A 15,460-nucleotide genomic window follows, 5' to 3' on the forward strand; every position below is an offset into this window, starting at 1 on the left:
GAATGAACACTGCTGACAGTGCTAAGACGTGATTTTCCGCCCATCGGAGAATCCTTGTGGCTTCTGCCATCGCCATCTTGCTTCTTGTGCCGCCCTGTCGGTTTACATGGGCGACTGCCGTGATGTTGTCTGATTGGATCAGTACCGGCTGGTTTTGAAGCAGAGGCCTTTCCAGACTTAGGGCATTGTAAATGGCCCTCAGTTCCAAAATATTTATGTGTAGGGACGACTCCTGACTTGACCAAAGTCCTTGGAAATTTCTTCCCTGTGTGACTGCCCCCCAGCCTCGAAGGCTGGCATCCGTGGTTACCAGGACCCAGTCCTGTATGCCGAATCTGCGGCCCTCTTGAAGATGAGCACTCTGCAGCCACCACAGTAGAGATACCCTGGTCCTTGGAGACAGGGTTATCAGCCGATGCATCTGAAGATGCGATCCCGACCACTTGTCCAAGAGGTCCCACTGAAAGGTTCTTGCATGGAACCTGCCGAATGGAATTTTGCTTCGTAAGAAGCTACCATTTTTCCCAGGACTCGTGTGCAGTGATGCACCGATACCTGTTTTGGTTTCAGGAGGTCTCTGACTAGAGATGACAGCTCCTTGGCTTTCTCCTGCGGGAGAAACACTTTTTTCTGTTCTGTGTCCAGAACCATCCCCAGGAACAGTAGGCGTGTGGTAGGAACCAGCTGTGACTTTGGAATGTATAGAATCCATCCGTGCTGTTGTAGCACTTCCCGAGATAGTGCTACTCCGACCAACAACTGCTCCTTGGACCTCGCCTTTATAAGGAGATCGTCCAAGTACGGGATAATTAAAAACTCCCTTTTTTCGAAGGAGTATCATCATTTCTGCCATTACCTTGGTAAAGACCCTCGGTGCCGTGGACAGTCCAAACGGCAGTGTTTGGAATTGGTAATGGCAATCCTGTACCACAAATCTGAGGTACTCCTGGTGAGGATGGTAAATGGGGACATGTAGGTAAGCATCCTTGATGCCCTGAGCGATTCCATCTTGAACTTGAATTTTTTTCTGTATGTGTTCAAGGATTTCAAATTTAAAATGGGTCTCACCGAACCGTCCGGTTTCGGTACCACAAACAGTGTGGAATAGTAACCCCGTCCTTGTTGAAGTAGGGGTACCTTGACTATCACCTGCTGGGAATACAGCTTGTGAATTGCCTCTAGCACAGTCTCCCTGCCTGAGGGAGTTGTCGGCAAGGCAGATTTGAGGAAACGGCGGGGGGGAGACGCCTCGAATTCCAGCTTGTACCCCTGAGATACTACTTGAAGGATCCAGGGATCCACCTGTGAGCGAGCCCACTGATCGCTGAAATTTTTGAGGCGGCCCCCCACCGTACCTGGCTACGCCTGTGGAGCCCCCGCGTCATGCGGTGGACTCAGAGGAAGCGGGGGAAGAATTTTGATTCTGGGAACTGGCTGACTGGTGCAGCTTTTTCCCTCTTCCCTCGTCTCTGTGCAGAAAGGAAGCGCCTTTGACCCGCTTGCTTTTCTGAAGCCGAAAGGACTGTACCTGATAATACAGTGCTTTCTTAGGCTGTGAGGAAACCTGAGGTAAAAAATTTTCTTCCCAGCTGTTGCTGTGGATACGAGGTCCCAGAGACCATCCCCAAACAATTCCTCACCCTTATAAGGCTCTATGTGCCTTTTAAAGTCAGCATCACCTGTCCAGTGTCGGGTCTCTAATACCCTCCTGACAGAATGGACATTGCATTAATTCTGGATGCCAGCCGGCAAAATATCCCTCTGTGCATCCCTCATATATAAGACGACGTCTTATGTTCGCAAAATAGTATCCCTGTTTGAAAGGGTTACAGACCACGCTGCAGCAGCACTATCTGCAGGTCTCAGTCTAGTACCTGAGTGTGTAAATACAGACTTCAGGATAGCCTCCTGCTTTTTATCAAAAAGCAACCTCAAACTTAGAAAGCGCTATGCTCTTGTGTGTGTCAGCTGTGTAGCTCCTTAGTATTAAAATACACCTCCTCCCAATTGTGCACTGCTGCTTTCAATAATGGGTAGTTGAATCCCAATAGTTATTATATAAATCAAAGGACAAAAGGTTGAAAGCGCTGTCCACAATAAAAGAGTTTTTATTTAGTTAAAAAATTATAAAATCACTAGTTCACATATAATCACTAATCAATACTGATCTAAAAGTTAAACATCAAAGCATATTGCGGACCATAACTATTTTTCAGTGGTACCTATTAATGAAACAGTTTAAACACAGTGGATACACTTGCATTAAATTGACACACTCTATTCCAAGTGAAACAATTGTATCAGATGTTATATATTACTCCACTCAGTGTTTTTTCCTTTTGGTAATTATCTCCTTTGAACAGCCTCCTAAAAAATAGAAGTATTGGAAGGATTTAAATGTTCACAGTCCCAGACATATCTGGAGAGATATGATCACCTTAAATCTGAATTAATTGCACAGAATATTTATATATATATCTCCTCCCGCTGGGACAATAATCTATCCAAAAGTACAGATTTGAAGCACGCAATATCAGAATTATAAGAGATACAGTTGCCACTTTTCGTTATACAGTCTCTTAATTGGAGGCTACTGAAACTGAATTAATAGACAGTTCTGACGGGCGTCCCCGTCTGGTGATGAGAATTAAATAAATACAGTAGAGCTCCTGTTAGATGATATGCATGCTCCACAGTTCATTCATAAATTCTTATTCAGTAAATGGAGGCCGCATAAACGGCTAGTCTCACCCCTGTTAGGCTCGGCTACTGCTCCCGCCGGGCGTCCGTCGGTATCATAGGCAGCCCACAGCTGCTTCACTTGCACCAAAGATCTCACGGCCCGCCTCTCCCAAGACAGTGCCACAGAATGCTTGTGATGATGCAGCCTGTCGGACTAGTTAGCTCCGGCGGTATCCGTCAGCGACTGCGCACTGTTTTTACAGTTCCCGAGGCTTTACCAGGTGTCTTGCCGACAAGGGGGAACTCATGAGCTGTTTTCACGATTAGGTCCACACACGCAAGGAGCACTCTTGACGCGTTTCTCAGCCGTATGTCTATGGCTGTTTCCTCAGAAGAATGCACTCCCCTTCCTATTCACTGCTTTTATCCTCAGTGGGGTATCAATCAACATCTTAATAGGGTCCTTATGTTCATTAACCCTTTCACTTTCAGATTCCATTCTTAAACCTATAGTTGTTAATAGCAACCTTAAAGTATTGATCCTAAAAACCTACACAGTAATTAAACATCTTTAATATCAAACTATATAGGAACTGTTTTATCACACAGCTGACACACACTATAAGACATCCTCTACATCACAAAAAAATTAAAATAAATTAAATTAAATGAAAAACCAACTCAATTAAAATAGATGTTTTCCACTTGGATCGACCATCCAGTATTTTATATCTATTCATAACCCATATTATCATGAGCAGGCTATATGAAATTAGACATCAAGGTTATGCAATATACCAAAGTTATAAAATACAGTCAGACTATGAATCGGACCCTAGTTCACAGTACACCCATATTTGACGTTGATAGTTAACCAATTACTAATATCCCAAAAACAAAAAACAGCATAATAATATCTTATAATATATTTTTATCAGCAGGTACCTTCAAAGTGGCCGTATCCTAAGACGGCAGTGCCACCTTTTTTGACAAACGTGTGAGCGCCTTATCCACCCTAGGGGATATCTCCCAGCGTAACTTATCCTCTGGCGGGAAAGGGTACGCCATCAGTAACTTTTTAGAAATTACCAGTTTCTTATCGGGGGAACCCACGCTTTTTCACACTTCATTCACTCATTTGATGGGGGAACAAAACACTGCCTGCTTTTTCTCCCCAAACATAAAACCCTTTTTTAGTGGTACTTGGATTAATGTCAGAAATGTGTAACACATTTTTTATTGCCGGGATCATGTAACGGATGTTTCTAGTGGATTGTGTATATGTCTCAACCTCGTCGACACTGGAGTCAGACTCCGTGTCGACATCTGTGTCTGCCATCTGAGGGAGCGGGCGTTTTTGAGCCCCTGATGGCCTTTGAGACGCCTGGGCAGGCGCGGGCTGAGAAGCCGGCTGTCCCACAGCTGTTACGTCATCCAGCCTTTTATGTAAGGAGTTGACACTGTCGGTTTATACCTTCCACCTATCCATCCACTCTGGTGTCAGCCCCACAGGGGGCGACATCACATTTATCGGCATCTGCTCTGCCATCACATAAGCCTCCTCATCAAACGTGTCGACACAGCCGTACCGACACACCGCACACACACACAGGGAATGCTCTGACTGAGGACAGGATCCCACACAGCCCTTTGGGGAGACAGAGAGAGAGTATGCCAGCACACACCAGAGCGCTATATAATTTTGGGATTAACACTATATTGAGTGAAGTTTTCCCAATAGCTGCTTGTATATACAATATTGCGCCTAAATTTTGTGCCCCCCCTCTCTTTTTAACCCTTTGAGCCTGAAAACTACAGGGGAGAGCCTGGGGAGCTGTCTTCCAGCTGCACTGTGAAGAGAAAATGGCGCCAGTGTGCTGAGGGAGAAGCCCCGCCCCTTTTTCAACTGACTTTCTCCCGCTTTTTCTGGAATACTGGCAGGGGTAATTTTACATCTATATAGCCTCTAGGACTATATATGATGTAGATTTGCCAGCCAAGGTGTCATATATTGCCCTCAGGGCGCCCCCCCCCCCAGCGCCCTGCACCCTCAGTGACCGGAGTGTGAAGTGTGCATGAGGAGCAATGGCGCACAGCTGCAGTGCTGTGCGCTACCTTGGTGAAGACCGAAGTCTTCTGCCGCCGATTTTCCGGACCTCTTCTTGCTTCTGGCTCTGTAAGGGGGACGGCGGCGCGGCTCCGGGAACGAACACCAAGGCCAGTTCCATGCGGTCGATCCCTCTGGAGCTAATGGTGTCCAGTAGCCTAAGAAGCCCAAGCTAGCTGCAAGCAGGTAGGTTCGCTTCTTCTCCCCTTAGTCCCTCGATGCAGTGAGCCTGTTGCCAGCAGGTCTCACTGTAAAATAAAAAAACTAAAATAAACTTTCTTTCTAGGAGCCCCTAGTGTGCATCCAGCTCGGCCGGGCACAGAAATCTAACTGAGGTCTGGAGGAGGGTCATAGTGGGAGGAGCCAGTGCACACCAGATAGTACCTAATCTTTCTTTTAGAGTGCCCAGTCTCCTGCGGAGCCCGTCTATTCCCCATGGTCCTTACGGAGTTCCCAGCATCCACTAGGACGTCAGAGAAATGACAGTTAGGAGCTGACTAGCTGGTGCATTATCACCTTCCACGTTATCACTTCACCCGGCTTAATAAATCTGCTCCTCAGTTCCAATGAAGAATAAAGCGGCTGATGTATTAAGCCTGGAGAAGTGATAAAGCAGTGATAAAGCAAGGTGATAACGCACCAGCCAATCAGCTCCAATATGTAAATTGACAATTGGGAGCTGATTGGCTGGTGCATTATCACCTTGCACTTATTACTGCTTTATCACTTCTCCAGGCTTAATACATTTGCCCCTGTACAGTACTCCATATTATGAAGTCTCAATAGGATAGACATACTATAAACATATAAAGAAGGGACATAGGTGAGTTAAGAATTCTTGCTGAAACTGTAATATAGTACCTCTTATATATCTTTCCCAAGATAGAGCCATCTAGCACCAGACTCATTTTTTATGATATTACAATTTGGTCAATGGTCTGTTTATTTTATAAATAGGAGACTACAACTGGATAGAATATTTATTAATATATTTATTAAGATTGTAATAATTGTTATTGTGTTATTTTAAAATTGCCTTTCTAATTAAGTATCTCAAGAAAATTATACTTGTACATGCTTTTATTAAAATGTATTTTTAGTGGATTTAAATATGTGTACACAGCTGCAGAGATTTAGATTAAGGGGGATATTTGATTAGTCATAAGCTTCTGTGCGCAATGAGATGCTTTGCATATATTCGGGTAAAAATAAGAATTTACTTACCGATAATTCTATTTCTCATAGTCCGTAGTGGATGCTGGGAACTCCGTAAGGACCATGGGGAATAGCGGCTCCGCAGGAGACTGGGCACAAAAAGTAAAAGCTTTAGACTAGCTGGTGTGCACTGGCTCCTCCCCCTATGACCCTCCTCCAAGCCTCAGTTAAGATACTGTGCCCGGACGAGCGTACATAATAAGGAAGGATCTTGAATCCCGGGTAAGACTCATACCAGCCACACCAATCACACCGTACAACTCGTGATCTGAACCCAGTTAACAGTATGATAACCGTAGGAGCCTCTGAAAAGATGGCTTCCAACAATAAACAACCCGATTTGTTTGTAACAATAACTATATACAAGTATTGCAGACAATCCGCACTTGGGATGGGCGCCCAGCATCCACTACGGACTATGAGAAATAGAATTATCGGTAAGTAAATTCTTATTTTCTCTGACGTCCTAGTGGATGCTGGGAACTCCGTAAGGACCATGGGGATTATACCAAAGCTCCCAAACGGGCGGGAGAGTGCGGATGACTCTGCACCACCGAATGAGAGAACTCCAGGTCCTCCTCAGCCAGGGTATCAAATTTGTAGAATTTAGCAAACGTGTTTGCCCCTGACCAAGTAGCTGCTCGGCAAAGTTGTAAAGCCGAGACCCCTCGGGCAGCCGCCCAAGATGAGCCCACCTTCCTTGTGGAATGGGCTTTTACAGATTTTGGCTGTGGCAGGCCTGCCACAGAATGTGCAAGTTGAATTGTACTACAAATCCAACGAGCAATCGTCTGCTTAGAAGCAGGAGCACCCAGCTTGTTGGGTGCATACAGGATAAACAGCGAGTCAGATTTTCTGACTCCAGCCGTCCTGGAAACATATATTTTCAGGGCCCTGACTACGTCCAGCAACTTGGAGTCCTCCAAGTCCCTAGTAGCCACAGGTACCACAATAGGTTGATTCATGTGAAACGCTGAAACCACCTTAGGGAGAAATTGAGGACGAGTCCTCAATTCCGCCCTATCCGAATGAAATATCAGGTAAGGGCTTTTATAGGATAAAGCCGCCAATTCTGATACGCGCCTGGCTGAAGCCAGGGCCAACAGCATTACCACTTTCCATGTGAGATATTTCAAATCCACTGTGGCAAGTGGTTCAAACCAATGTGATTTTAGGAACCCTAAAACTACATTGAGATCCCAAGGTGCCACTGGAGGCACAAAAGGAGGTTGTATATGCAGTACCCCTTTGACAAACGTCTGAACTTCAGGCACTGAAGCCAGTTCTTTCTGGAAGAAGATCGACAGGGCCGAAATTTGAACCTTAATGGATCCTAATTTTAGGCCCATAGACAATCCTGCTTGCAGGAAATGTAGGAAACGACCCAGTTGAAATTCCTCCGTAGGGGCCTTCTTGGCCTCACACCACGCAACATATTTTCGCCAAATGCGATGATAATGTTTTGCAGTTACATCCTTCCTGGCCTTGATCAGGGTAGGGATGACTTCATCTGGAATGCCTTTTTCCTTCAGGATCCGGCGTTCAACCGCCATGCCGTCAAACGCAGCCGCGGTAAGTCTTGGAACAGACAAGGTCCCTGCTGGAGCAGGTCCTTCCTTAGAGGTAGAGGCCACGGGTCCTCCGTGAGCATCTCTTGCAGCTCCGGGTACCAAGTTCTTCTTGGCCAATCCGGAGCCACGAGTATCGTTCTTACTCCTCTCCTTCTTATGATTCTCAGTACTTTTGGTATGAGAGGAAGAGGAGGGAACACATATATCGACTGGAACACCCACGGAGTTACCAGAGCGTCCACCGCTATTGCCTGAGGGTCCCTTGACCTGGCGCAATATCTGTCCAGTTTCTTGTTGAGACGGGACGCCATCATGTCCACCTTTGGTTTTTCCCAACGGTTTACAATCACTTGGAAGACTTCTGGATGAAGTCCCCACTCCCCCGGGTGGAGGTCGTGTCTGCTGAGGAAGTCTGCTTCCCAGTTGTCCACTCCCGGAATGAACACTGCTGACAGTGCTATCACATGATTTTCCGCCCAGTGGAGAATCCTTGCAGCTTCTGCCATTGCCCTCCTGCTTCTTGTGCCGCCCTGTCTGTTTACGTGGGCGACCGCCGTGATGTTGTCCGACTGGATCAATACCGGTTGACCCTGAAGCAGAGGCCTTGCTTGACTTAGGGCATTGTAAATGGCCCTTAGCTCTAGGATATTTATGTGAAGAGACGTTTCCATGCTTGACCACAAGCCCTGGAAATTTCTTCCCTGTGTGACTGCTCCCCAGCCTCTCAGGCTGGCATCCGTGGTTACCAGCATCCAATCCTGAATGCCGAATCTGCGGCCCTCTAGAAGATGAGCCTTCTGTAACCACCACAGGAGAGATACCTTTGTCCTTGGAGATAGGGTTATCCGCTGATGCATCTGAAGATGCGATCCGGACCATTTGTCCAGCAGATCCCACTGAAAAGTTCTTGCATGGAATCTTCCGAATGGAATCGCTTCGTAAGAAGCCACCATTTTTCCCAGGACTCTCGTGCACTGATGCACTGACACTTGTCCTGGTTTTAGGAGGTTCCTGACTAGCTCGGATAACTCCCTGGCCTTCTCCTCCGGGAGAAAGACCTTTTTCTGGACTGTGTCCAGAATCATCCCTAGGAACAGTAGACGTGTTGTTGGAATCAGCTGTGATTTTGGGATATTTAGAATCCACCCGTGCTGACGTAGCACTACCTGAGATAGTGCTACTCCGACCTCTAACTGTTCCCTGGACCTTGCCCTTATCAGGAGATCGTCCAAGTAAGGGATAATTAATACGCCTTTTCTTCGAAGAAGAATCATCATTTCGGCCATTACCTTGGTAAAGACCCGTGGTGCCGTGGACAATCCAAACGGCAGCGTCTGAAACTGATAATGACAGTTTTGTATCACAAACCTGAGGTACCCTTGGTGAGAAGGGTAGATTGGGACATGGAGATAAGCATCCTTGATGTCTAGAGATACCATATAGTCCCCTTCTTCCAGGTTCGCTATCACTGCTCTGAGTGACTCCATCTTGAATTTGAACCTTTTTATGTAAGTGTTCAAAGATTTTAGATTTAAAATTGGTCTCACCGATCCGTCCGGCTTCGGTACCACAAACAGCGTGGAATAATACCCCTTTCCCTGTTGTAGGAGGGGTACCTTGATTATCACCTGCTGGGAATACAGCTTGTGAATAGCTTCCAATACTGCCTCCCTGTCGGAGGGAGACGTTGGTAGAGCAGACTTCAGGAACCGGCGAGGGGGACACGTCTCGAATTCCAATTTGTACCCCTGTGATACTACCTGCAGGATCCAGGGGTCCACTTGCGAGTGAGCCCACTGCGCGCTGAAATTCTTGAGACGGCCCCCCACCGTGCCCGAGTCTGCTTGCAGAGCCCCAGCGTCATGCTGAGGACTTGGCAGAAGCGGGGGAGGGCTTCTGCTCCTGGGAAGAGGCTGCATGGTGCAGTCTTTTTCCCCTTCCTCTGCCCCGGGGCAGGAACGAGCGGCCTTTTTCCCTCTTGCCCTTATAGGGACGAAAGGACTGGGTTTGAAAAGACGGTGTCTTTTTCTGCTGAGAGGTGACCTGGGGTAAAAAGGTGGATTTTCCAGCCGTTGCTGTGGCCACCAGGTCCGATAGACCGACCCCAAATAACTCCTCCCCTTTATACGGCAATACTTCCATATGTCGTTTGGAATCCGCATCACCTGACCACTGTCGCGTCCATAACGTTCTTCTGGCAGAAATGGACATCGCACTTACTCTAGATGCCAGGGTGCAAATATCCCTCTGTGCATCTCGCATATATAGTAATGCATCCTTCAAATGCTCTATAGTTAATAATATACTGTCCCTATCCAGGGTATCAATATTTTCAGTCAGGGAATCCGACCAAGCCACTCCAGCGCTGCACATCCAGGCTGAGGCTATCGCTGGTCGCAGTATAACACCGGTATGTGTGTATATACCTCTTAAGATATTTTCCAGCCTTCTATCAGCTGGTTCCTTGAGAGCGGCCGTATCAGGAGACGGTAACGCCACTTGTTTTGATAAGCGTGTGAGCGCCTTATCTACCCTAGGGGGTGTTTCCCAACGTGCCCTAACCTCTGGCGGGAAAGGGTATAGTGCCAATAATTTATTAGAAATCAGCAGTTTTTTATCGGGGGAAACCCACGCTTTATCACACACCTCATTTAATTCATCTGACTCAGGAAAAACCACTGGTAGTTTTTTCACACCCCACATAATACCCTTTTTTGTGGTACTTGTAGTGTCAGAAATGTTCAATGCCTCCTTCATTGCCGTGATCATGTAACGTGTAGCCCTACTGGACATTACGTTTGTCTCGTCACCGTCGACACTGGATTCAGTATCCGTGTCAGGGTCTGTGTCGACCATCTGAGGTAACGGGCGTTTTAGCGCCCCTGACGGTGTCTGAGACGCCTGAACAGGCACTAATTGATTTGTCGGCTGTCTCATGTCGTCAACAGTTTTTTTGCAAAGTGCTGACATTGTCACGTAATTCTTTAATTACCACCATCCAGTCAGGTGTCGACTCCCTAGGGGGTGACATCACTAACACAGGCAATTGCTCTGCTTCCACATCATTTTCCTCCTCATACATGTCGACACAATCGTATCGACACCCAGCACACACACAGGGAATGCTCTGATAGAGGACAGGACCCCACTAGCCCTTTGGGGAGACAGAGGGAGAGTTTGCCAGCACACACCAGAGCGCTATATATATACAGGGATAACCTTATATAAGTGTTACTCCCTGTTATAGCTGCTGTATTTATATATTAGCTGCCAATAGTGCCCCCCTCTCTGTTTTACCCTGTTTCTGTAGTGCAGGACTGCAGGGGAGAGTCAGGGAGCCGTCCTTCCAGCGGAGCTGTGAAAGAAAATGGCGCTTGTGTGCTGAGGAGAAAGGCTCCGCCCCCTTCACGGCGGCCTTTTCTCCCGCTTTTTTCAGGATACTGGCAGGGGATAAATGCATCCATATAGCCCAGGAGCTATATGTGATGCATTTTTTTTAGCCATATAAGGTTTACATATCGTTTTTATTGCGTCTCAGGGCGCTCCCCCCCAGCGCCCTGCACCCTCAGTGACCGGAGTGTGAAGTGTGCTGAGAGCAATGGCGCACAGCTGCAGTGCTGTGCGCTACCTTATTTGAAGACAGGAACGTCTTCTGCCGCCGCTTTCTCCGGACCTCTTCGCTCTTCTGGCTCTGTAAGGGGGCCGGCGGCGCGGCTCCGGGACCCATCCAGGCTGAACCTGTGATCGTCCCTCTGGAGCTAATGTCCAGTAGCCAAGAAGCCCAATCCACTCTGCAGTCAGGTGAGTTCGCTTCTTCTCCCCTTAGTCCCACGATGCAGTGAGCCTGTTGCCAGCAGGACTCACTGAAAATAAAAAACCTATTTAAACTTTTACTTCTAAGCAGCTCAGGAGAGCCACCTAGCTTGCACCCTTCTCGTTCGGGCACAAAAATCTAACTGAGGCTTGGAGGAGGGTCATAGGGGGAGGAGCCAGTGCACACCAGCTAGTCTAAAGCTTTTACTTTTTGTGCCCAGTCTCCTGCGGAGCCGCTATTCCCCATGGTCCTTACGGAGTTCCCAGCATCCACTAGGACGTCAGAGAAACAGTAAGTACTACTTTGCATATTTTTGTTGACAACTAAAAAAACAATGGTTTTGGACCTAATGTGTGGGCAGGGGATACGGTGAAGATCCCGACAGAAGAAAACTGACAGCAGAACCTCAACGGACAGAATCCCTACAGATCCCACCACTAAGTACTGGGGTTTGGAATAGGCACTAGGTGGAGGGTCAGGGTTAGGTTGAGGAAGGGGACGGTTAGGGTTAGGCTGTGAGAGGGGAGGGTTAGGCTGTGGAAGGAGAGGGTTAGGCTACAGGAGGGGTAGGTTAGGGTTAGACTGTGGGAGGGGTTAGGTTTAAATACTGGGATCCATTGGGATTCTATCCATCAGGATTCCACTGTCAGTCTTCTGACAGCCGGGATTTTGTACCCAACTTGACTTATGGACCTTCACTCACACTATTGCTCTTATGAAATTGTTCAGAATAATGAAACGCATCAGAATTTTTTACTGTCAGTCAGTACTTATAAATAATGTTGAAACCATATACAAACTCCAGAGAATTCAAAAATATGTGAGAGCTGGCAAATCAGCTAAAGAATATGCTGACATGATTGTTTGCCACAAGACTGTGTGCATCTAATACATCAGATAGTACGCACATAAGTTAGTCTGGAGCTAGACAGATGCATCTTGGGTAAAATGCATTGAAGAGACATAGAGAATTTATGGACTACTTTATTCCTAATTGGATCTGATAAACTTCCATCTTCTGCCAGTGTGGATCGCTGACTTTATAGAATTCTAAGACACCATTACTAATTCTTAAGGAAATACAAACTCATATTTACAGTATTGCCAGATTGTGTATTGAAATCAAGCCAGTATATTTTTATTATTGTATGCAAAATTATACAATATCTGTTTAACTGTCTAGTCATTATTTTTATATGAATAAATTTGCGTTTTATGCACATCCACTGCCAAAAGTGTAATATTTTTAAATTTATCTTCAATTTCTTTTATATCTGTTGACTATCCATTTTCTTGTATCTGTTATACAAGAGGTTGCAGTCTGTTTTTTACAGCAGCTTGTTTCTACTCAGCGCCATCTAGAGGAGAGTTTGTTACATTTTGTTGCTGCATAGATTTTAGAGAATGTGAGTATAATTGGGATGCATTCAGGTTACCGGCAGTCGGGATCCTGGCATTCAGGGGACACAACCGCTGGTATCCCGACAGCTGGCATCCCGGCATCCGCACGAAGCTCTCCACCAGGCCCGATGCATGGCGAGCGCAGTGAGCCCGCGAGGGGATTCGCTGCCAGTATTCCGTCTGCCGGGATGCCACTGTCGGTATACTGACAGCCGTCATCCCGTCTGTCGGGATATCGTATGTATCCCGTATAATTGGCCTTGGTTAGAAGAGAGAAGACAATGTATACAAATAGGGGTAATAAGTCAATATGATATAAACCTGGAAATATATAATACTTAGAACAGCTGCGTACCGACATTAAAATATGTTTCAAAATAATCGTGTAAAACACATATTGCAACGCACTTGTTGGGTAGTAACATTGCACTTTATGGAATCCCTCAGAACAAAATCAAACATTTTGTTAGTCCACATATTCAGAGGGCAATGTAGAACTCTCAGCGTCTTGTAAGTCACCAGCCCTTTGCACTGTTTGAGCTCCAGATGCTAGTGCCATGTGAGCCTGTGGATTCTGCGCTTCGATTCACAGCTGGTTGTGGCTTCCTGGGACTGAAGTCCAAGTGATCAGTGACTTCCTCCAAAGAAGATATTTCAGAGTCGCTGTCATCCCATGACTAGGAAATATATCAGTGTTATTTATTAATCTATCACAGAGCCGGAATATGTGTCTGAAGGTTAAGGATTTACTGGACTGAGTTATTATATAATATAACATTGAACTTCAAGAATGAAAACTAAACAGTTCCAGTGTCAAAGCCAGGAAAATATGACTATTCTCTCTTACATGTCCATTTTCAAACTGTGGCAATTAGGGGACTTACTGGAATTGTTTGTGTGGTATGATCTCATGCATTAAAGTACACTTAACCCTATTCTTTGGTAATATTGTGTGTGATTAAATTATTGTTGAAACACATTCATTAGCTTCTACACCTTCATGTGTGTTCATTTTGCCTCAGTACATTTTAGTGGCATAGGGAGTTATTTAGTACGGATTGGCCTATTAAGCAGGCAGAGGCGTTTGCAGCTAATGCGATCAGATTGCATTGGCTGCTAGCGCACACGCAGGATGGGGCCTGCACATGCACCCTGCTGTGCAGCCAGGGTTATTGCGGTCGCATCGATTAGCCATGCGACCTGAGTAACCCCCTTAGTCTAGCTGCAGTTGGCAGATGAAGTGGAAACTCAGACACAGACACTACAAAACCTAATCTAACATATGTATTCCAACCTACTAGGAACAACCAGGCTACGAAAGTTTTGGAGGTTCCACATACGTACTGTACCTGAGATTTCCTCGCTTCAGGTGGATTTGATGACTTTATTAACTTAGAAGGAACAGTTTCTATTCCTCCGACTGGTTTCTCCCTCTGTCTTGACAGCTGCCTCTCTAAGGACCGCGCCATAACCTGGACCTGAGAGCCTAACCAGGAAAAATAATAGGCACGTACCATTACTAGTGGATCAAACCATTTGCAAATTAAAGCTGTGTCACAACTAACAATTTATTCCATAACACATAACATATACCAGTCCAGTAAAATATCACCAGACAGCCTATGAATAGTAGATACTGCCACCATCCACATAAATCACAGGGGAGCTTTATGTTTAAGCAGAGCAACAATTACCAGATTACATTTCCCATCACATTACCCACAATAGATTTACATGCTTGGGGAATGCAGGGAGTCAGTGTAATCTCACATCTATTACTATACTGCGAAACCAACATGGCTGTGTTACTGTTTCTGACCTTGGTTTGTTGTATCTCTAGAAAAACTAACCACTCTGGGGCTAGGTTTCTCAGGAGAGACGTCTGAATCAGACCAATCATCATCATCGCTGTCCTCTACCGCCTGCTTTTGTACCAAGGAGATGGGCTGAGAGGTTGGAGTCAACTTGCGTGCAAGGGAATGGTAGGGGGAACGGTCCAACATTGACGCGTCGTCTTCTGAGGTGAATGGAGGAGTCCTGGTGAGAAATAAAATAAGTAAGTACATATACTGTCTGCTTGCAAAAGACATGTGTTTTGTGTGTTCACCAGTCTTAGGGTCTCATCAAATCACCGTTTATACTATAAATGTGTCACAAAATGAGGTTAGTGGCAAACCTAAGGGCACAGCATCCAATGAATCCCAGATGGGAAGCTGAAATCATTTTGCATTTTAAGTTTGTCCAAATCCAAATTGGAAGGAATGGTTCTTTTTGGATTATGAAAATGCAATAAAATATCATCTGCAAATGTGGATAACCAGTGCTCTATAATTTCCACTTTGATTCTTTCCCAACTACTCAGGCTATCTACAGTAAGTGCCTAAATAGAAGATCCAGTGCAATATTAGAAAGGAGATGAGAGAACCAGCCCAATGTTGTTCCTCTGCAAAAGGAAGTTATTTGTATCTATATTATTAATCGTAAGAATAAATCTAAATTAAGAAAGGCAGGAACAAAGTGTTGACATTTAAATACTCAAATTAAATAGATCTGATCAAAAGGTCTATCCACATCTGCACTAACGAGAATGCTTTCTGTTGGTGAGTTTGCATAATTACTGCTATTACTGTAGGTTGGAACACTGTGTACAGAATATCTGACCCTTAGCCT

At 45.7% G+C, this 15,460-nt stretch overlaps 1 protein-coding gene across 2 annotated transcripts in view; it reads right to left on the reverse strand.

Annotated features, from left to right (window-relative positions):
- Positions 1–13,198: 13,198 nt before the first annotated feature.
- DZIP1L (DAZ interacting zinc finger protein 1 like) overlaps positions 13,199–15,460 on the reverse strand; it is a 282,067-nt gene continuing 279,805 nt past the window's right edge. For both annotated transcript variants that reach the window (XM_063915531.1, XM_063915530.1), the window contains exons 14-16: positions 14,610–14,827; positions 14,140–14,276; positions 13,199–13,467 (exon numbers count right to left, since the gene is read on the reverse strand). In XM_063915531.1, coding sequence (XP_063771601.1) covers positions 13,306–13,467; positions 14,140–14,276; positions 14,610–14,827 — 517 coding nt within the window. In that variant the 3' untranslated portion in view covers positions 13,199–13,305. The remainder of the gene's footprint in view (positions 13,468–14,139; positions 14,277–14,609; positions 14,828–15,460) is intronic.

Source organism: Pseudophryne corroboree, chromosome 4 (assembly GCF_028390025.1).
Source record: "Pseudophryne corroboree isolate aPseCor3 chromosome 4, aPseCor3.hap2, whole genome shotgun sequence".
In the NCBI taxonomy this organism is placed as follows: Eukaryota; Metazoa; Chordata; class Amphibia; order Anura; family Myobatrachidae; genus Pseudophryne; species Pseudophryne corroboree.